Source organism: Nymphaea colorata, chromosome 1 (assembly GCF_008831285.2).
Source record: "Nymphaea colorata isolate Beijing-Zhang1983 chromosome 1, ASM883128v2, whole genome shotgun sequence".
NCBI classification, from domain to species: Eukaryota; Viridiplantae; Streptophyta; class Magnoliopsida; order Nymphaeales; family Nymphaeaceae; genus Nymphaea; species Nymphaea colorata.
The window spans coordinates 18,946,888-18,969,050 of record NC_045138.2 but is presented as its reverse complement, the minus strand read 5'-3'; the positions used below and the strand labels follow the sequence as shown (position 1 = coordinate 18,969,050).

General features: G+C 39.8%; 5 protein-coding genes across 5 annotated transcripts; 1 reads left to right on the top strand and 4 right to left on the bottom strand.

Moving 5' to 3' along the window:
- Nucleotides 1-982: 982 nt before the first annotated feature.
- On the bottom strand, nt 983-1,510 carry LOC116262728 (uncharacterized). Its single transcript, XM_031642254.1, has one exon. The coding sequence runs from the start codon at nt 1,508-1,510 to the stop codon at nt 983-985; it is 528 nt and encodes a 175-aa protein (XP_031498114.1).
- Nucleotides 1,511-3,936: 2,426 nt separating this feature from the next.
- On the bottom strand, nt 3,937-4,455 carry LOC116262637 (uncharacterized). Its single transcript, XM_031642153.1, has one exon. The coding sequence runs from the start codon at nt 4,453-4,455 to the stop codon at nt 3,937-3,939; it is 519 nt and encodes a 172-aa protein (XP_031498013.1).
- Nucleotides 4,456-6,122: 1,667 nt separating this feature from the next.
- Nucleotides 6,123-7,475, bottom strand: LOC116267105 (uncharacterized). Its single transcript, XM_031648681.2, has one exon. The coding sequence runs from the start codon at nt 6,952-6,954 to the stop codon at nt 6,418-6,420; it is 537 nt and encodes a 178-aa protein (XP_031504541.1). The 5' UTR covers nt 6,955-7,475; the 3' UTR covers nt 6,123-6,417.
- Nucleotides 7,476-7,802: 327 nt separating this feature from the next.
- On the bottom strand, nt 7,803-8,420 carry LOC116262482 (uncharacterized). Its single transcript, XM_031641946.1, has one exon. The coding sequence runs from the start codon at nt 8,418-8,420 to the stop codon at nt 7,803-7,805; it is 618 nt and encodes a 205-aa protein (XP_031497806.1).
- Nucleotides 8,421-13,680: 5,260 nt separating this feature from the next.
- LOC116262426 (uncharacterized) lies at nt 13,681-14,247 on the top strand. Its single transcript, XM_031641827.1, has one exon. It carries the CDS (start codon nt 13,681-13,683, stop codon nt 14,245-14,247), a length of 567 nt encoding a protein of 188 aa, XP_031497687.1.
- The last annotated feature ends 7,916 nt before the right edge of the window (nt 14,248-22,163 follow it).

Sequence of the window (22,163 nt, the reverse complement as noted above, 5' to 3'; positions counted from 1 at the left end):
TTTATAATTAATAAAAAAACTTTTTGTAGAAAAAAAAAACTGCAAAAAAAAAGTTCTATGACCAATATACTTATTTTTATTTAAGCAGAAAAAAAAAACTACCTTGTTCATACCAATATCTTATAAATATTTTATTGTCTTATAAACATTAGCTCGTACTTATCTTTTATCTTTATATCTCATACATTTGTACTTTAAACGTTATGTCATACTTATGTTTAGCGTTATCTCATGCATCCGCCTGTTATCTCATTATCTTATAAATCTTTTGTTATCTTATAAACATTATCTAATACTTCTGTTTAACATTCACTCATACACTCGACTGTCTGGTATCTCGTTATCACATGAAGCTTTTGTTATCTCATAAACATTATATCATATTTATTTATTATTTCATACATATTTGTTATGTTACATGCATGCATATGCAATATTTGGAGATAAAAATAAATATGCATATTGATAATAGGATTCAGTCATATACACGAAATGACATATATAACTCTCTCTCTTGGTAGAGAGGCTATTGCCACCTTATTGTCTCCTTGTCTACGATGTTCACGGAGCATTGCGGACTTTGGTAATTAGCATAGTTTAGGATGCTAGAGGATTATACATGAATTGATACTTGAATATGTTTAATGTCATATGCTAAAAAAAAAGAACTTAGATATGATCATTAAATGGACTTTCACTAGTTTTTTTGGCTTCATAGTTGAATTTGAATAAGGCATTATTCTGATCCTATCTAGCTGAGTTCAAGTAAAGGTTCAAATGGCCAGATTTTCTGCCAGTCAGATCCAACTTTGACTTAAAAAGTTAGATCTGAATAAGGTGTTAAAATTTAACCAATTGTGTAGAGTTTAATGCAGATACTTCCAAAAGGGACTCCCTTCTCCAGCATGGAGATCCAAAAGGCACTCGCTTGTATTATGGTCTTTGATTCAAGATCAAATACAAAAGTTTCATGTAACATTGGTCATATTTCTTCAGAGAGAATACTAAAGAGGGCCACATCCCAAAGCCTGCCTTTCCCAATCACATATTTCCTGAGGATCACCTCTCTAAGGAATCCACATTTCTCCAAAACCCTCATGGACCCTTTATTTTCAAGGGCGACCATCGCCTCGATCCGCTCCAGACCTGGTAACTCCCTGAAGACGGCCGGCAGTGCAAGCCTCACGGCGGAGGTGGCCACGCCCTTCCCCCAGCAGCGGTGGGCGAGCTCGTACTTCAGCAGCCCACGGCACCGGGCTTCATCCTTGCCGATCGTAACGGAGATGCAGCCGACCGGCCGGCCGGCGACGCAGATGGCGCGACACCACTCGTGGGGGATGGCGAAGTCCTGGATGAAGGCAATCGCCTCGTCAAGGGTGGTGTAAGTGCCCCACCGGCAGAATGCCGCCACGCGAGGGTCTCCCTTCCACGCCATGACATCGTCGGCGTCCTCGATTTCGAAGGGGCGGAGGGAGATGGAGAGCCCTCCGGTGCCTTCCTCCTCTGCCATTCTCTTGGATACAACGAGAGAGAGAAAGAGAGCTGAGATATTTAATGGCAGGAAAAGGTGGAACAATGGTTTGGTGGGTTGTGCAGCTACTACCCAGAGCTACCACCAACACGAAATTAGATGTTGGCAGTTTTTCTCTTTTTTTTTTTTTATAATGGGAGAATGTTTATTTTTTATTGTCTATGTATATAATTTCATGCATCATTTTAATAATATCTAAAAACACTCATAATTAACAAAAAAAAGAAACTTTTGTAGGAACAAAAAAAAAAGAAACATGGAATTTCAAGGGTACATTGGTAAGGAGCGGACACCGGTCAAATAGAGTCTAATCAAATTGAAATCAGTAAAAACTAGATTGAACTTGAATTTGAACCATGTATATCCCCAGAGAAGGGCAATTATTAAAATTAAAAAACATTCAAACTTCGAATATGTTTTTTGTTGAGTGTTTTTGTAAACTTGTCCACAAACTCATCATTAATTATTGAAATTGCATGAACAGTTGTGGGGCTCAAAAATTTCTTCACAACAAGGTAGAGAGCAGATTGCATGGGGAAAATGTGGAAGGACTGAACTTGAAAACTCAAACTCAACGCCCAATCTCAAATTTTGCCATTGTGTTGCATAAGCCTTTTCATGGAGTTGTCCTAATAAGTCTAGGTGGTTGACATCCCATTAATTTAATCAATAACTAAGATTTGGCAACCCTGAATTTAAACTGGTGCCCTCCCTCCTCCAATCTTAAATCCTACTTTTTCTCAATTCCGAAAAAGCTTGGTGATATAAGTGATAGAAAAACAGCCATAAGGTACCATATTCTTGTAAGAAGAAATCAAGTTTGTCTGGAAGCGCAAACCGGAATGCCATGCATGCTGCTGGGAGATTATGCTCCCGATTAATAAAACACCAACGAATAAATTAATAATAAATTATTGGATAGCTGCCACCGATTACCGGTGCTGTACCTTGCTTTGAAGACATCTCTCTCTCTCTCTCTCTCTTTGGGCAAACTTGGAGAAGAAAAAATATGTGTGGCTTGGGAATATGTTACTCAACCTTATGCCCATGAAGGTTTAGGAATCCCGGATATTAGGAAAAGAAATATTTCTTTCATTCTAAAGTGGTGAGCATTTATTCAAGACTCCAATTCAATTTTTGTGATGGCCTTGCGACACAAATACAATTTGCATAGTTTATCTTCTCTCCCGAATAGATGAAGGTCATCTCATTTGATGAGATCATGGATATTTACATTCATTAAGTGCAATTCGAAGGCGGATTCATAAAGCATTTTCTTCGTGTGCACGAGATAACGAAGGACATTTCTCTGTACATCGTGCATATAGTAACCTCCTGGTGTCGATTGGTTTCCTCATAATCTCCTTTGGGTTGGGAGTCCTACTCAACGATCCAAAACTCTTGCATGGCTTATTATGTTGGACCACATTCAAACTCAAAATAACCTCAAAAGATCTGGTTTTCACCTTGCGATCAGGTGTCCTTCATGTTGTTGTGCCAAGGAAACTATCACTCACTTGGTGTGGTTTTGTCGAGTGTCTCAAGGTCTTTATGCACTTATCTAGTCTATACCTCATATTGAAGTCACAAACATAACTACAATTTGGGACCTGATCCATGAACCAATTAGAGTGAGAAACAAAAAAAAATGGCGTACCATTTGGAGGATTTTGTTGTTTACTTATTAGTGGGTCATTTGGAACTCCAAGAGACATCCTCCATTTTGTATGATGTCTGGTTACTTTCCCATAACCTATGGGGAAATGGTAGTACCTCCAACTTATTATAAGAATTAAGAGCTGATTTTTAGATGTAATCTCTTTTTTAGGTTCAAATTGTTGTTAGACTTATATGTTAATATTATTTTCTTCTCTCTCTCTATATATATCTCAGAGAGAGAGAGAGAGAGAGAGAGAGATTAGGGTTTCAAAAGAAAAGACGTACAAAAACGAGCTTACTCGACTTTTAATGGACCCATTTATAAAGTGTAAGTCCAGATCGTGCTCGACTCAGCTGTACATGCCAATCCATTATATGGCTGAGTCGAGACAAGCTTAAACCAGTCAAGTTGTTGCAACTCAAACTTGATTCATTTAGCAATTCAAGCTTGCATTTGGGCTCTAAATCAGGTTTGGCTTATCAACAAGTCGAGCTGGAATCAAGTTTATATTAACCGCTTGGAGTTCCGAATTAATCACCTCTTGGCTTTACAATGCATCTCTATGAGCACATGAAACATTAATTTTTTTGCATTAACATGGCCATTTCTCCTTCACGGCATGGCTATATATTCCTTACCTTCAATTCTTCAAAACTTCAATATATGTTATTATCCGTCGATACTTATAATGGTCCTTGATCCAAGATCATATACAAAAGTTTTATGCAACGTTGGTCATATTTCTTCAGAAAGAATACCTAAAGAGGGCCACATCCCAAAGCCTGCCTTCCCCAACCTCGTATTTTCTGAGGATCACCTCTCTAAGGAATCCGCATTTCTCCAAAACCCTCATGGAGCCTTTATTTTCAGGGATGACCATCGCCTCGATCCGTTCCAGACGTAGAAACTCCCTGAAGACGGCCGGGACAGCTAGCCTCACGGCGGAGGTGGCCACGCCCTTTCCCCAGCAGCGGTGGGCGAGCTCGTACTTCAGCAGCCCACGGCACCGGGCTTCATCCTTGCCGATCGTGACGGAGATGCAGCCGACCGGCCGGCCGGCGACGCAGATGGCGCGGCACCACTCGTGGTGGACGGCGAAGTTCTGGATGAATGCCACCGCCTCGTCGCGGCAGGTGTAAGTATCCCACCGGCAGAACTGCGCCACTCGAGGGTCCCCCTTCCACGCCATGACGTCGTCGGCGTCCTCCACTTCCAAAGGCCGGAAGGAGATGGAAAGTTCTCCCGTGCCTTCCTCTCCTGCCATTCTCTTGGAGGATCAGGAGAAAGAGAGGAAGAGAGGTGTGGTTCACGTGCCAAGATACGGGTCTTGGGTGAGCAAGGGATATGAAACTCACTTTCAGGCTCGAAGGCCCTTGCTTCTGGGGTTTTGAGCTGCGTCGGTGTCAGCGATAGCAACGGTACACCATTTAGCGTGGGTGTTGTGCTCTACCGCCTTAAGACACAGGAACATAACGCTCACGGGAATCAAACTAGAGACCTGCCTTAATACAGGCCCTTACCTCGACCAGCTACGCTATGCCCCTTAAGGCGCTAAGATAGCGGTCTTATAATCGTCTATGGTAGAAGAACAGTAAAGGATTCCACCAACGGCTTTGCCAATACGAAGTTTGATCCTTAACACGCTTCATGTTTGTCTAACCAAAAGTTTCTCATTACAATTAAACATGGCTTAATACAACAACATCGAAAACAAACATATAAGTGGATTGGTGATAAAAATGGGGATGCAAATGGATTCGATATAATTAATCTGTTTAGCGGAATTTGGTAAAAAACTTCAGATCTGATTGTTAATCAGATTGTTTATTATTAAATTTGAATCCGACTCTGACATCTAACTGAAATCAAATAGTCATTTGAATGAATGCCGGATGTTATGCTAGTTTAATCAGATCATATCTGATTTTGAAAACTGATTCAATTATGGATTAATGAAGTCTAAACCCAACTATATGAAGTCTGATTAAATTGAATCCAGTAAAAAGCTTGATGGGACTTGAATTTGAGCCGTCAACATCTCTGGAGAAAAATAAACACTTATTATGGATTTGATTTTTTTTTTATCAGTTGCTTCTTCTGTTTGACTGTCTCTACTGTCTCTGTTTCTTAACAAACTCATGCATCCCCTGCATTTCCCTTTGTATATTTATTACGCCTATGATATAAAAGCTTTCTAATGCGCATCTATTTGTTTTCTTGTTTCTTGGGGACAAGAGGTCTCCTAGATACAAAAACAAACCGCAAAAACAAGAGCAGGCAAGAAGGGAGAAGAAAGACGAGGCGACACAGTCACGTAGCCGCAGACGTACAGCGGTGCCTCAATCTAATGGCAAACTGTAAGAGACGTTTCTTTCAGCCGGGCCTGAAGCACCTTTCAATATGGACGGACTGGACTGGCTTTTCCAAAGTTTATGGATCTCAAGCTGGCGGGAAATGATCCATGGATTTGAGACGCATTTAAGTTTTTAAATCCATGACTTTGAAACCCAAAACTAATTTGTTGAAGTTTTAAATTTAAGCTGGGCTCGGCGCACATATAAACATGAACCGGGTAAGTAGATCCGGCATGCCAAGGATTGAACTATCTTTGTGGCATTTTCCCTTCTTTGTAAGGGGTTGTGTTGCTCTTCTTAACAACTTCAATCTTGATAGACCATTAGATCAAATCTGTCTTGTTAGTAGGAATGTACAATGAGCGAGCGAAACTTGAACTCGGCTTGAGTCGCATATTGCTATGATCGAGCTCAATTAGATAGACAGAGCCCAAGCTCGAGCTCGATTCGTTTGAGCTTGTATCAGTTGATTCATATATTTTCTTCTTTAAATGAAAATGAAAACCACAAACATGATGTTAAAATTCATCTGGGTCCAATGGATATAATACTCATGTTGAACGCAAAGCACAAAGACTTGAAAAAGTTTCATTTCTTAACCACTTTCTTACATTACATTGTTGCCATCGTGAACTCACTTTGAGTTCCAAAGTAACTGACATATATTACCTGAACCGAGAAGATCCAAACAATCTGGATTTGGCAGTATACCCATGAGAGAAATCTGCAGAAACAATCATTTTTAACTAAGGTCGGAGCTTTTATTAAGATCAAAGTCGGATCCAGTTCCTAATCGAACTTCACAAGTGTTGACCATGACCACTGCGAGTTTGAATCGGGTCTCGGCACTGATCATACCCGATCTGTTCGGTTTATTCATGCATGATATCCTCCAAGAGGATACTGAAAATGACCATATCCCTGACCTGGCCCTTCAAAAGCATATATTTTCTCAAAACCCCCTCCCTGATGAATCCGCACTTCTCTAAGACCCTCTGGGACCCGAAGTTCTCGGAATCGACCAGCCCCTCGATCCGACGCAGAGCCGGGAAAGCGGCGAAGCCCTGTTGGACCGCCATCCTCACCGCCGCAGTGGCGATGCCCTTGCCCCAGTACTGGTGGGCCAGCACGTACCCGATCTCCCCGCGGCAGGCGCTGCTGCCCTCGCCGACCTCCACGGAGATGGAGCCCACCGGACGGCCGGCGACGCAGATGGCTTGGCACCACGAGTGGGGAATGGCGAAGTCGCGGATGAAGGCCACGGCGTCGTCCCGGGAGGCGTAGGGCTCCCACCGGCAGAACCGCGCCACTCTGGCGTCGGTTGCCCACCCCATCACGTCGTCGGCGTCCGTCAGTTCCAACGGACGGAGAGAAATCGTGAACCCTTCTTCACCGTCTTCGGCTTCCATCTCTTACTGTCGACAGGGAGATGGGAGAGTGATGGTGATGATGATTCGCAGAGACCTGGGTCTGATTTACAGAGAAAACGAGAGGATCAGAATTATATATTGAGTGAGGGAGAGAGGGAGGGACGGAGACCGTGGACCAGTATGGGTTTTTTTGACCGTTGGCGGCTTTCCTTGCGTCGAAAGCAACCAGATGCGATGGCACGCCGAGGCGCAGAAGCGTCCTGTTGGATTCCGTGGCCTCAAAGTCAGAGATGACACGTAACTTTCAGCAAAATAACATTGCCGCGCCTAGAAGTTCTAAAATTTCCTATTTCATGGTGCGTTTTATTTCATTTGCATTGTAAACTTGCTTTTAGCTTGGGATAGCATCGTAAGTATGTTTTACGAGTTAGGGATGCCGATGGATTTGGATCTATCTTATCTTTGATTCGAATTCAAACCCGTTTAGCAGTAAGGACGACAAGTCTCGCAGCAGATATTTTTTTCATTTACATATTGGTGTATAAGGTTTTCCAAGATCCAAAGACTTGGTTACTATGTATTAGTTTCATTCAATAAAAAATTTGTGATTCAGTGACTGCCCCTTAAGTAAGAGAGAGAGAGAAAGAAAGTGAGAAGAGAGAGAGAAAGAAAGTGAGATGATAAAATGAGAATTAACTCCAAAATTTGAGAACAAAAAGTTTCTTAAATAATAACTGCAAAACATAAGCAAAAAACAAAATATATAATTACAATGTATAGTAAAACAAAATAAAAAAAGATGGAAAAAAAATAAGGAGACAGATCCACACAATCACCCAATCACAAACGAAAGACGACGTTGTAAAAAGTAGTGTAATTAATAGTAATTATTTGAAACATGGCACGTCCCCAACTATGAAGCGGGTCTGGACGATTCCCCTATCCGTATTAAGTTCTCCGGCCAAGACATCCTCCCTCAGGATGCTGAACACGACGATATCTCTGACTCTGCCCTTCAAGAACATGTATTTTCTCAGCAACCCCTCCTTCTGAAATCCACATTTCTCCAAAACCCTCTGCGACGCGATGTTCTCGGAAGCCACCAGACCCTGGATCCGCTCCAAACCCGGGAGCTCCCGGAACGCGGCCGGCGCCACTGACCTGACGACCGACGTCGTGATGCCCTTACCCCAGTACCCAGGGGAGAGCACGTACCCTATCTCGCCCCGGCACCGTTCGGCGCCCCCGGCGGCGATCGAGACCGAGATGCTCCCGATCGGCCGGCCGTTGGCGCAGATGGCACGGCACCAGGGGTGGGGGATGGCGAAATCACGGATGAAGGCCACAGCGTCCTCCCGGCAGGTGTGGGTATCCCACAAGCAGAACTCCGAGGCTTGTGGGTCTGTCGTCCACTGCAGGACGTCGTCCACGTCCGTGAGTTGCAGAGGGCGAAGAGAAATCGAGATTGGTTCTCCGCCTCCAGCCCCTTCTCCCTCCACGTCCATACCGGTAATGTGAACTAGAATTGGAGCCTCGAACGGGTGGGGAGCTCTTCTTTATACCTTGTTGGTAGCAGCTTCCTTGTGCAGAAAGCAGGGGATGGCAGGCGGAGGAAAGCCCGGCGAAGCTGATCAAGGCGGGAAGTGGAGTGGAGATCACGCCTAGATGGGTCCCGTCTGTTCTCCATACGATCAAACTTAGTCAGTTTAAATACGTAAAAGTCATAAAGTATGTAACAGTTTTTAAATCATAGTGGTCTTAAATTTATCTGCTTTTTATATTCATATGTCAAACCATTTAGTCATCGATCGTCATCTCGAACCCTAATGCATACCATGTGTTTTCACTATGTTCATCTAATTAGTTTATATCTCGTATCGTCAACAGGATTTAACAATTGCTACCTCAATTGCTAAACTTGGTTGTAAAGAGTCCTTACCTTGAAAACCATGAAGTGCTCTCGATCATACCAATTTTAAAAAGTGGTAAATTGTAAAAAAGAATTGAGTCCAGCGTCTAAGTAGCTGGGTGAGCTGAGCTCTTATTGCTACCGGACGACGAAGAAAGAGATCCGACAAATTGGAAATCAATTTACAACAACCGTTGGCCAGTAGTTGCCAAGTGCTTATATATATATATTAAGAAAGGGACCTTCCAGTAGTAGTGGCAAAGTTGATTTCGGTGGTGACTCCACCACCAGCAACAACAATTCTATGCTTTGCAATGGAAGAAAAAGGGGAAAATGATACAATACCAATTGGTTCACCATAATAGTATAAGTTTTTAGTTTTTTTTTTGTTAATTTTTTATTTTAAACTATCAAAAATGGCTTCGTCCTTAAGGTGTATGCCTTACATAAGAGTGAATGTACCTTAGGTTGAAGCCTATGCCTCAACCAGGTGAGGCATATGCTTTATGGACACTTGCACTTCACCCTTGTGCTTCGAAGCGTTTTTCAAAAAAAATGTCTCGAAGCGCATTTTTTTGGCATGAGGCGTACGTCTCTTTCAAACTATGATGGGTCCAGAGTAAAAAATTTGTCATCAATTCGATTCTCATGGGCATTAAGTCTTTCTCTCATAGGCAAACTAGTTGGCTTACTTCCCTCTTTAATTTCAGCCTATGTATGTTTTATGCAGTCTAAATTGATGGTTTTATAACTCATTAATAAAGGCACCAAACAAGTTTAAATGGTAACTAAACGAAAATTTTCAAAACATAAATGAGTTTTTAACCTCTCCTTGTCTTGTGTGTTTAATAAAATATTCCACCAATATTTCAAAGTTACTTAATACATGTTTATGAAAGACTGGTTGCCCATTGAAGGTGTTTGACGATCGGTAAAACACTGTGTGAGCACAATAAATGTTCGTGGAATGCATATTAAAAAACAGGTTTCATGTTCTTGCTCTAAAAACCATGATCTGGTCACCTGGAGCACTTAACTGTTAGATTTGGAGATAATATCTAAGGTTGCACCATGCTTCTTGAAATAAGAGTCAAAATCTTCTAAGTCCCCACAAAACCTACTTGAAGTCAGTTCAGGTGTTGATCAGATGTTCACCCAACTTTAGATCCCATTACTAAGGTTGCTGAAAACGAACAATCAAATCCAAGTGCAAACCAAAACCGAATCCGACTGAAATCTGATTCAAATTAAGCGCCCAGTTAATGGATTAATTGTAAAATGGTTATTTATTTCTGAATACGGGAACGCCCCTTCCTAATACATATAGTGATCTAAAACAGTCCAAATAAGCAAGACTAGGGTTAATTAGTAACAAGAAATTAAACATGAGAGTAACAAGTTTTCACAGTAAACTATTCAAAATAATTTGAAAATGAGATTGTTGTGCTTTTGTAAAAGTAATCAACAAAGTTTTAAAAATTGTGTTAATCGTCTTTTCATGAAACCATGCAAATATATTCATTTTTTATCATAATGCATAAACTGAAACAAGGTACACCGGCCATTTTGCTTGAAAAGTTCTCTTTTCATTTCATTAAAAATAGTCTTTTTTGGGGGCTAAAGATATCAATAAAATTTTATTTGAATCAATATCCAATTAAGCCATGTAAAAAAAGTCGAATATGGAACAAAAATCAAATCGGGTTTAGATTTAAGAAATTGCACCTGACCATATTTGGATTTACATAAATATTTGTTTGGAGTGAGACTTGGACTATATTTAATTTTAAATAAAATATCCTATATCCAATGTCCCTATATTTTGAAAGCTGCAATGTGGTTCAGATTCAGTTTATACTTAAAATTTTGATTCAAGTGTAAATTTAGAACTTGGATTATGGTAAAATTCAAATTTTCCACCAAACCCCTTATGGTACATGACCTATTTTGAGTGTCTCGAAATGCCGGCCCCACCATGCTTCAGCTTGCATGTCAATGACCTCCTTTCAGGGACACAAAAAGTTAATGCCACAAGAATTTGAAATAGGAACCAACCATCTACTAACCCTCCTCCCGTTGTTGTGCCAACCCCCTTGGAAACTAAAATCTTTCATTTCGTTTGCTTTGCTTTTATCAAATGCTTACAAGCTCAACATTCGTTTCTGTTAAAGAGGATAGATAACATCTAGGACCAATTTACCTTGCTCAACGATGAGGAAAGGATTGGTCTAGAAAATTGTAAAAGGCAAGGAGTTTTTCCAAACGGCTCCATAATAGTGCTGCCATGTTTTTACCATGATACGTATTGAACTACTTTATTATCACCTTAACTACTTTTTTGGTTTAAATATATATACACTTTTATATTGTCATAGGCTCATGTGCATGGCACGTACTAGTAAAAGTGAACCAAGAATACAAGCACACAGCCGTGCAATAACTCTCTCTCCTCTTTGACACATTCCAATCAAATGTCACACCCGATGTCCTGGTCTGTTGTCCGAGCTTTCACATGGTGCTGTCCAACGAGTTGCTTGGCATATTTAAAGCTACATTTTAACTCGTAAGTACTTTCAACTTCTAAAGTATGTTTACTCCACGCGATTATAAATAAGTGGACTTAAGTTACAGTTGCGAGAGCGAGCAACATTCCTAGCTTTCATTGAAGAAATTATCATATCATTTAGTCTTGCAATTTTTTTGAAATAAAATTCAATGGTCGATGGAAATGCTCCGTGCGAAAGTACTTGTGCGCCCATGCCTCCAGGGATGCCCCAAGCCGTATTCCTAGGGATGTGAATATATCCGATTTGAATCGGATATCGGATCGATCCGATCCGAAAAAATCGGATATGGATAAAAATTTAATATCCGATTAAGAAATCGGATCGGATTCGGATTTAATAAATGACATCCGATCGGATTCAGATTCAGATTCGGATATACATGAATATCGGATCGGATTCGGATCAATGAAAAAAATCGGATTCGGATCCGATTTTACAATCCAAATCTGATCCGAATCCGATTTTTTCCAAAATCAATGAAAAACACAGGGTAAAGTTTCATGTCTTTGATGTTGCAGGGGAAAATGATACGAACAGGAGAAAAATTCTTTGATGCACAGTATAGAAAATTTCTTTGATGCACAGTATTTTTCTTGTACATCAAACTGAGCCCTAATTATTGGGGACCAAATCGAAGAACATAAAGGTGAGACCGCAATGTGGTGCTTTGTACTGTTCAAAGTGACTGGTTGGTGCCAATTACAAGGTCTGTGGACTCTTGTCACTCTCCATGGCATTTTCGGCCTAATGGGCTTCATGTTACGTCAATTCAAACTTGCTCGATCTGTTTAATTGAGACCTTATAACGTTACCACGTTCTTTGGTCCAAGTACTGTTTTTGTTTTCCCATTCTTCATTTATCCATGAGGTCAGTCTGGCTGGTTCTTTGCGACTAGTTTTGGCTGTTTCAGTTTATCTTTTTCTTCCAAGGGTTTTATAATTGGACATTACAATCTATCACTCAAAAGAACCGAAGCCTCCTTGCTCATAACATGTAGATCTGCATTAGTTTGTGGTGTGCGCTCACTGCAGACGCCTCATTATACCATGAGTAGACACACACCCCAGCCTGATCAAGAACACTATGTTCAGTTGTGAAGCCAGGGGAGCGCCGGCAGGAGCCTTGGCCTCTCCTCATAATTTCAAAAAAAAAAAACATCTAATTTTTAAAAATCTTTAGTTAGTCATATATAAAAAATTTAAAAAATTATATTTTGACATCTATTAAAATTTTGAAACTATACTTCAGCCCCTCTAACGAAAAATTGTTGGTATATATCCGATTTGAATCGGATATGAAAAAAAAATTAATATCTGATAAAGAAATTTGATCGAATTCAGATTTAATAAATGACATCCGATCAGATTCGAATATACATAAATATCTGATCGGATTAGACACGGGTTAGGATTGGATTTTTTTAAACAAAGATCATATATCTAATGCTATTAAATTTTGAAAATTGGTGAAATTTGATTCAAAATTTGAATTCGGATATAAATATAAAAATCGATTCGGATTGTAAAATCAGATTTAGAATTCAGATTCAGATATGACCTTTTTTTATTTGAATTTGAATATGAATATGTGAATATCCGAAAAAACGAATATAATTAAGAATATATGATCATTTGACATCCCTAGCCAACCCTCACTGTGTCCTCTCAATGATTTGGAGTGTTCCAACAAGCATTACAGGCTAAGTGATACATCGTGGACCATAAATCAAGTAATCAGGTGATCCGAACTCATGATCGGATCCGATTAGTGGACGCTTGAGTTTATTTTATTGAAAAAAAAAAATTAGAGACAGATCTAAATGGCATTTAACAAACTGGGTGAACGGGGGAAGATATTATTAAAAAGGGTTATGATTTTAATTTATTTGTCAGTTTTAGAAGAGTTTTATATGAAGCCGTGATTTTAACAGAAATTTTTTACGAGTTTAGCGAGGAAGACATCAAATCCTGTCATCAATGTCGGTGTGAATCGGCATAAATCAGCCGGCTTGGATCGAGTCGGTCTTCTATCGATTCGATTCAAGGTGCATAGAAAATCGGACGATTTAATATCGAATCGGCTAAAAAATCGAGCGATTAAATTTGAATCGCCAAGATTCTGTACCCATCGTTCAATGTAATTTCTTTCATGTTTTCAGTACAAGTTTTCTTTTCTTAGCTTTATCAGCAAAAAACGGCGCACACCATACCATTGTTCCACCTTACACGATTATAAGTAATAAGACTGCCATTGAATCTCTCGCTCCAGCGCGCGCTGTATTGAAGAAGATGACAGAGGTGGCAGGCACCAGGGCGCTATCTATCTCCCTCCGCCCCTTCGAAATCGAGGACGCCGACGACGTCATGGTGTGGAAGGGAGACCCTCGTGTGGCGGAGTTCAGCCGGTGGGACGCTTACACCTCCTGCGACGAGGCGGTGGCCTTCATCCGGGACTTCGCCATCTCCCACGAGTGGTGTCGCGCCATCTGCGTCGCCGGCCGGCCGGTCGGATGCATCTGCATCACGATCGGCGAGGGCGCCGACCGGTGCTGCGGACGGCTCAAGTACGAGGTCGCCCACGGCTACTGGGGAAAGGGCGTGGCCAGCTCGGCCGTGAGGCTGGCTGTTCCAGCCGTCTTCCGGGAATTTCCAGGTTTAGAGCGTATCCAGGCGATGGTCATCCTGGAAAATAGGGGATCCATCAGGGTATTGGAGAAATGTGGATTTCTCAGGGAGGGGATCCTCAAAAGGTACGTGGTTGTGAAGGGTAGGGTCTGGGATTTGGCCATGTTCAGTATTCTTTCTGAAGAAATTCAACCATGCATGGCCAACCTTACATCAACCTTCCGGATTTGATCATGGATGCAACACCATTATAGGACACCAGAACAATGCACCGAATGGCATTTATGGCCATAGACACTGTAAATCTCTATGAAGCTTTGTTCGAGTGCAGGAAACCAGTTAACTCTCTAGATCTTGCATGAGCTGACCAAATGCTCTAGCGAGAAGCCCATGAGCTTTGTCTTCCTGTTCTTTTTTAATCCATTATTCAGTATTTGAGTGTTCTATTGAAGGTTTTGCTCTATTTTATGCTTCTTGATGGATGGCAGCCAGCACTCTAGATGCTTCTTAGAGTTTCAACTTATCTAAAAAAAAAAAATACACTTCATTATTAAAAATACAACGACTCTCTCTCTTTTTCATGGGTGTATATTTGTGTGCGACTTGATAAGAAAGAAAGTAGAGAGTGCACAATAAAACGTTTTGACCTCCAACCCCTGCAAAGAAAGGCCTCTATTTCAGCTCTTTCTCCAGTCAAACTCCCAGGAGGGATTGAAGCAAATCTTCGCCCTAAAAGGATAAGAAAATCGTTACGGCATTCAATCTGATTTCCAAGGAAAAAGCTCCAATTTTTCGTCCCATTCTATCCCATCTTTGCAAGATCCGTTTCATCGTTAAATAATCCCGCAGCAGCTTCCATGGTTTCACTTGGTTTTCAATGAAATATATATGTGAATGGGATGTTGTTTGTTTTATTGGTTGTAATTAAAACATAACCAAACGCAGCGCCCGATTATGTCGTTTGACAAAAGACCTACACGTGCCGTGGCTTTGCCGGATATCCAGCAATAAAAAGAAGGAAAATGATTGAATAGATGAACTCCCGAGCATTTGGGGATCTCAGATGTGTCCACTGGGTTACTCATTTCTTTGGGAAAAAAAAAATTATGTAAACACTTACTTGAAATGTGATTGAAGTCAATATACTTTTTTCCATAAGGGAAAGAACTAAGAGTTTAGAACTGTGTTGGTGCCTAGTAAAACAATAACAGCTTATTCGGTTTCTCTCTCTACCCCATATGGCATGGAAAGATATGTGGTGGCGCGTCCTATAAGCAACTAAACTGAATAATTTTGCAAAACAAAATCCTGCCCATCGGAATACCGTAGGTGACGGGAATGAAAGGGGCATCTGCCTCTCATTAGGGTCGTTGGTTTCCTTCCGATGTCTTAGCCTATGCAGCGCTTTTATCCTGCTGAAATCCCAACGTTGGTCAGCACAAAACATTGGATGCACACTTGTGCACTACGATTGTGTAATGATTAAAATATTTCGCTTGATTATATATTTTTTTATTAAAAATTTCTAAAATACTCAAACCCATCCTCTTTTTTTTCCCCCCCTAGATGCAAATGCTCAAATGAATTTGCAGAGAACTAGTTTGTAGAGAATGCCAACAAAAACCGGCCTATCAAACTAGATAGTGGATAGGTGAGAGCTCTAGAGGGCATACGCCTCACTGAACCCTAGATTAATGGTTGAATTTGCATGAATCTAGGTCCAGTTATATAAGATAACCCTACGAGACTTGGGTCATTTTCCTCCAACCAATTTAAAATTTGTTAAAAATATGTTTAGAGTTTCCTGAAAACAAATTTCTAACTGCGCCCATGCATGAACCTTACCCTAATCTATAACTTCTAGCTTGTTTATCCATCATTTCGAACCATAAATAAGATCAACTATTCCAGGTATACGAGCTTAATTGGTTTGTCTCACAGATTTTTGTCATGCAAACAGTTGCTAGCTCAATAATGCTACACTTGCTTTGTACAATGAGTGTGAAGGCGTCATTGGATCACATGTCTTGTTCCGCTGTCCCAGCTTTCACGTGGTGTTGTCCTTGGTTGCCTGGCATGTTAAAAGGTAAATTTTAACTCGTAAGTACTTTTCAACTTCAAAAGTCTTTTAAGCCACGCCGGAGTTGCGTGTGCCGTTAGGTGCACGCAACCGTTAAAAGGGAAACATTTTGGTAATCACTTAATGTTTATTAATTTTTTTTTCTTACAAAAAGTTTTTTTTTTAATAATCAAAAATATTTTTGTGATGAATCATATTGATGATTGTGCAATTCGTGGACCACAAAACCGTTTAGTGGTAGAAGTTTTAGTTGGCTGCTTTGTTTTTCTTTTTTGTCCCATTAAAAGTTTTCTTTTTTTTATTTTAACGGAGACATTTTAGTTATTAGACATCCTTGTGTATGTTACCAACTTCATGCACCTAAGCCTGGGCATTGAGCCGACCCTGCCCGGTTTGGCCAGCCCGATAATGAGTCGAGCTCAGGCCTGCCCGACATCTAAAACTCGGGCTTAAGCCTGGGCATTGAGCCGACGCTGCCCGGTTTGGCCAGCCAGATAATGAGTCGAGCTCAGGCCTTCCCGACATCTAAAACTCGGGCTCGGGCTTAGCCCTCACTCGAAAGATCTAAGCCCGATTGTATTAAAAAAATATTTTTAAATATAAAATAATACATAAAAATAATTAATTGTAATAAAATGTTGTAAATATATATACATAAATTAATTAAAAATTAAAAAAAAATTTAATTATTAGACTCTAAGCTTATCTGGCTCACTCCATAACGGATCGGGTCACCTCGTGTTTTGTTTTTTCAGGTTCGAATCGGGCCAAGTAAGGTACCCGGTGGTGGCCCGGCCCAGTGCCGTGCCCAGGCTTACCTACAGACCTACCCCTCACCCCATAAAAAGAAAAAAAAAACTTTGAAAAATAAAAATATACTACTTGTAATATTTTGAAAAATGTAGCTTGCCCCACATAAAATTGGGGTTTTCTTTTGAGAACCCAAATGTATGGGGTTTGGATAATTAGTGCCACTATTTGTTCGTTGGGTGGGCCACTGCCCCCACCAGCCCATCAAAGATGGCATTATAGTGTCTCAACATCACATTGCTATGACTCCAACGTACGTGCAGTGCCACACCAAATTCGTATCACCAGTACAAGTTTCTTACGGTTAAAAAATTGGAGCCGCTAGTTTGGATCCTGTCTAAATTGGTCTGTTGACATCCCCAGCCATAAATAAAAAAAAAAAAGTAAAGCTTAACCAAAACTAACAAATCTAAGTACTGCACTCGTCATATCGTACTAACTTTGCGTGGCCCCGTGCATGCAATGCCTACCCTAAATGGGCCCTAACTGGAGCGACGGGATCCTAAGCCCCCGATCGATGTAAATAATTGTATGATTTATATGGAGGGGCACTTGTTGTTTAAACAAACTCAAATTCAGTGGGGCTCTTATTTACATACATATAACAATAAATATTTAAAATTTCTATTTCAACATAAAAAACTTTTAAGAGGCTAGTGTGGGCAACAGCCCACACCAACCACAATGTGGCTACGTCACTGATGAAAACTGATATACCATGGCCACTTCAGAGTGTATTCATTTTTTTTTACTGGATTTGTTTAAAACATGAGAAAGGCAATGAGCTTGGCCCGGGTTGAGGATGTGACCTGAAGTGGAAGCGAGTTGTGCGTGGATCGGCCCGGTGTTCATTTGGATCCAGTCGTATTTTGTTGTGTACATTTTTTTGTGGATATTTGGCATGTTTTTAGACATTATTTGGTTGCGAATGACGTTCCAAATCAAGTTATCAACTAGATGTTCAATCCCTCATGATGCATAGTTGAGAGGAAAAGGTGATGACCATTTTGATCATATAGTATTATTTTACACTTCTTTGTCCCTTAACCATCATCATAATGTATCATATGACATTAATGAGTAGGTACCGATGACTCTATTCACCATTTCCAAAACCTGTGTTTAAGTGTCTTTGAGGGGCTTCACATGAAAGGACTTGTATGCAATCAGAGGAGCCAATGGAAGCTCATGTTTTTCTGCATGTTTTTTTTTTCCCTAAAAAAAGTTAAGGCCCTTCCTAATAGGGATGTTAATAGATTGGATGCACTTTATGAATTTGCATTTGAAGTGAGCACATCATTTATAGGCCAGTGTATTGCATATTATTGAATAATTAAGTTATTGATAAATTAAATCTGATGTTTGACATTATGGCAGTTTCTAAAATCGAATGTTAATGCAGATTGTGTTTGGTCTATCCCTAGTTGTTTTGGAATTGATAAGCTTACTGTTGGAATAGTGTAAGAACGTAAGTTTGTAGCAGGTGATCATTGGTATGGTTAATTGTTATATCTGCCATATGAAGTAACGAGTTAACTGGATATATGAAGTAACGAGTTAACTGGATATGTACTAAGAGAGATCTATCCCTGTTGTATTAAAAACTGTTATATGGAAATGTATTGGAGAATGGCTGTTGGGAATGAGAAGATAAAAATTGAACTGTATTTTCATTGATTAAGCTATAGTCACATGCCGGAGGGAGCATTTTGTTATAACTTATAAGAACATAAGATTTTTTAGCATTAATAATGAAAATATCAAGGAAATGCTTATTATGACTGGCCACACGAGTTGATTAAGCTCTAACTCGGCTCAACTGTCTTCTGAAAGAAACTCGTACTTGGCTCGATTCGACTTGATTAAGCTCAAGCCGAAGATTGGCTTGAGGCGAGCCAAGCATTTCATTAAAAAAATATTGTATTATAGAAAGAGGTACATGCAAAACTATTTGAGCAATCTACTTTTTTTGATAATTCATGAAACTTATTTTATATATTTTCTTTCTAGAGCTTAACCGAACTGAGCCCACTTAACTCGAGCTCGACTCGTTTAGGTTGTCTTGTTCATTTCTTAACTCAAGCTCGAATTCAAAGTCAAGTTTATCGAGTGAGTTTGAGTCGAGCATGAATTAGCTTGACACGTTGAACAGCCCTAAAGGCGATGACCCCATTGGCAGCCTACAAGGCATGCAGCCCACAATGGTCAAGGATCAAGTCCTCTTTATACTCCTTCACTGGCCGACTTGTTAAGGAAGCCTTGGAAGGCATCATTTGCAACACTTGAGGAGTCTTGATGGAATAGGGAATGGTCATTAATTGCGGGATTCTCAAAAACCCTCGCTCGAGCTCAAGGGTTCTGAGCTTTTCAGAAACCCTTGATCGAGAGATTTCTGAAAGCTGAAACCCTTGATCTGTCAAACTGATTTTTATTTTTCTCTTCTCTGTAGAACATTAGAGGTCTCTAGTCTACATCTCTGCTCCCATCTGGCCTCCTCGACTCCGCTGTCATTCTGTAGCATGAAGAAGCCACACCTCTTCAGAAGCTGAACCAGTTAGACGAGCTTGATGAGTCGAGATCAAGTTCCATCACCGTCTATCAAGCTGAGTTCGGGCTAATTGATCGGAGTTCGAGCTGGCTAAGCTGGTAAATTCCTCAAAGGCACGTCATAGTTCAACTGCAACAACTGGAGTTAACAATAGGTTCCCAGAAAGAGAGACAAGAAATCTGATTTTGAGGTTTTTAACTTGTACTTGAATTCATGGGAAGTGCTGTGGCTTCTTGTTGATCTAAGCTGTGCCTTTTGTGTATCTCTAAGTGATCTTGGTAATATTTAGTAATGGAACTCTAGGTTCAAGCTGATACGTCGGTTATAACACATCGTTTGAATTTACATTTTCTGAAAGATAAAATTTAAAGTATTCTTTAAATGGAAATGCCACTTTAAAATGCTTCCACCTATCAGTATATGCACTTGCCAGAAAGCAAGCGAAAGAGAACGCCATGTTTTCCTATAAATCTGGTTATATTTTGTAAATATTATCTCCATAATTCGGTTGATCAGCTATATAACACGGTTACTTTTATTTGGGTGAGATACCAATGTCGACCCAGGTATGGGTATGGGTATGGGTATGCCCTTGGGCACGGCTTGAACACGGTCAAACCTGTCACTGGTGTGGTTACCGCACCCATGGCCCTATCCATCTTTTTATGAATTCGGTCAAAGTTGACCAAGTCGATTTTGTCCAGTAATTAAGTTTTTTTTGTTTAAACAATCGCGTATATAAAAATGATCTGACAGAAACTAAACGGCAGTTTATGTTCTCTTGGTCTAACTCCCACCTATTCAGCATGATTTTCTAGTAAGGTTTTCTAGCGACTGGCAATTGTTTTGGGGATTTTTCTGGAACTTAGTTTTCTTTTAATAGAAATTTATGCAATTGTTTTGTTTGTTTAAAATCCATGTTTTATATATATATATATATATATGGTCATTTCCCCATATCCAAATTTTTTGAAGTGCTCCACACCCATACCCGTATCGAGACCCATACCAACACTTATACCCATACCTGTGACGTAGTTGGTCAGTAAAGATGGGAAAAGGTTAGTGCCTTTAGTTCCTTCTTTATTTTTTCAATTTCTGGAAGTCGTAACTTCAACTTAGTGTACATGTCCATTTTATGGTTACATGTCCATTTCTAACTCCATCATAACTTCAACTTAGTGTACATGTCCATTTTACCGTTACGTGTCAATTTCTGACTCTATCATAACTTCAACTTAGTGTACATGTCCATCTTATGGTTACATGTCCATTTTCTGCTGTTGGTGTTGCTTACATGTCCATGTTATGGTTTTCTTTATCAGAGTGAGCATTTATAATGGGGGTTTGCACAAAAATGACATGAAAAAATGCCGTTTTCCCATCCAATTTGCAAAAAGGAAATGCAATTCCAGTACACCTTAAGCAACCAACGGGTCCAGTCACAGGATGATTTGTGTTGGACCTTAGAAACAAAAAAAAAAAGTCGATTTCCATCATTTAAGAACAAATATAATAAATACTAAGCTGCCGAGCTCTTTTTGGTTGCTTCCAATGCTCATTGCTTTCTTTATATTCATAAAATTTATGAAGGGCATAAGTTCACCCATTTTTGGATCTCATTGTGACCATCACTCTTGAGTTTCTGCTACAGTAATGCAATATCCTATCTACTGTAGAGACCACCACAAGATATCACTATTGCATTAAATACCATATAAAAGTTCTTATGGCATTTCTATGATGCTAAATTTTTATTTGAAATGGACATCTTGACCAGTGAATAAAATGCATATCTTAACAACTATTTGCTACTAGTGGCTTTATCCGCATGTTTCCCGAAAAATGTATTACCTATTTATCTGAAATGAGCTCTTCTTGTACAACTGGAATGATGGCACGCTGTGAAGATACTTCAATTTTATTTTGGGTCGGTGCATCTATCGAAAGCCAGTAATATTGTAGCGATATGCGTAATAGCAAATCAATTACCAGTTGAATTCAAAGGTGCGACAACTAGTCTTTCTACATCATCATCTGAAAGCCTTCTCTGGTAGATCCAACAATTCAATACCGTGTGACAAGGAAGGCTATCATGAGCATTAATGAACGCAAAATCTGTTTGTAGCTAGTGCTATGAATGAAAGCCTTTTCTTCGCTACTTTAAACGCAGAAGAGAACTCTTATTAGATCTCTCTCTCTCTCTCTCTCTCCTTGAACCCGGAAGAAAACTCTTACTACCCAGAAGAAACACTTACTAGAATTTCTTAGTCCAATTTGATTATCAAAATACGTGTTTGAAGAAAAATATTGCCAAAGTTTTGCAATTGTATTTTGACATAGAGATGCAATGATTAGCATGTGTAGTACCAGTTCTTCATCTTCAAAGTACACAACATCCAGACCTGATCAAACAACTTTTCGTCTCTGTTACATCAATAAAATGTGAATGTCTTTTGTAAAAGTTTCTTAGAAGCCAACAACTTAACCAGATATTGATTTTCGTTTTATTTTTATGACTTGGTAATTGATTTGTTAAGGAAACGTACTTGGTAATAAAAAAAAGTGCAGCACTAACAGAAATTCACTTAATGTTCTATTTGACAGTTTCCATAAAATATATAGCCCTCGTTTATAAAATCACAAAAAGAAATCCTTTCTAAAATCATAAATAAAATTAATCCCGAAACTAAACAATGAGAAATCAAA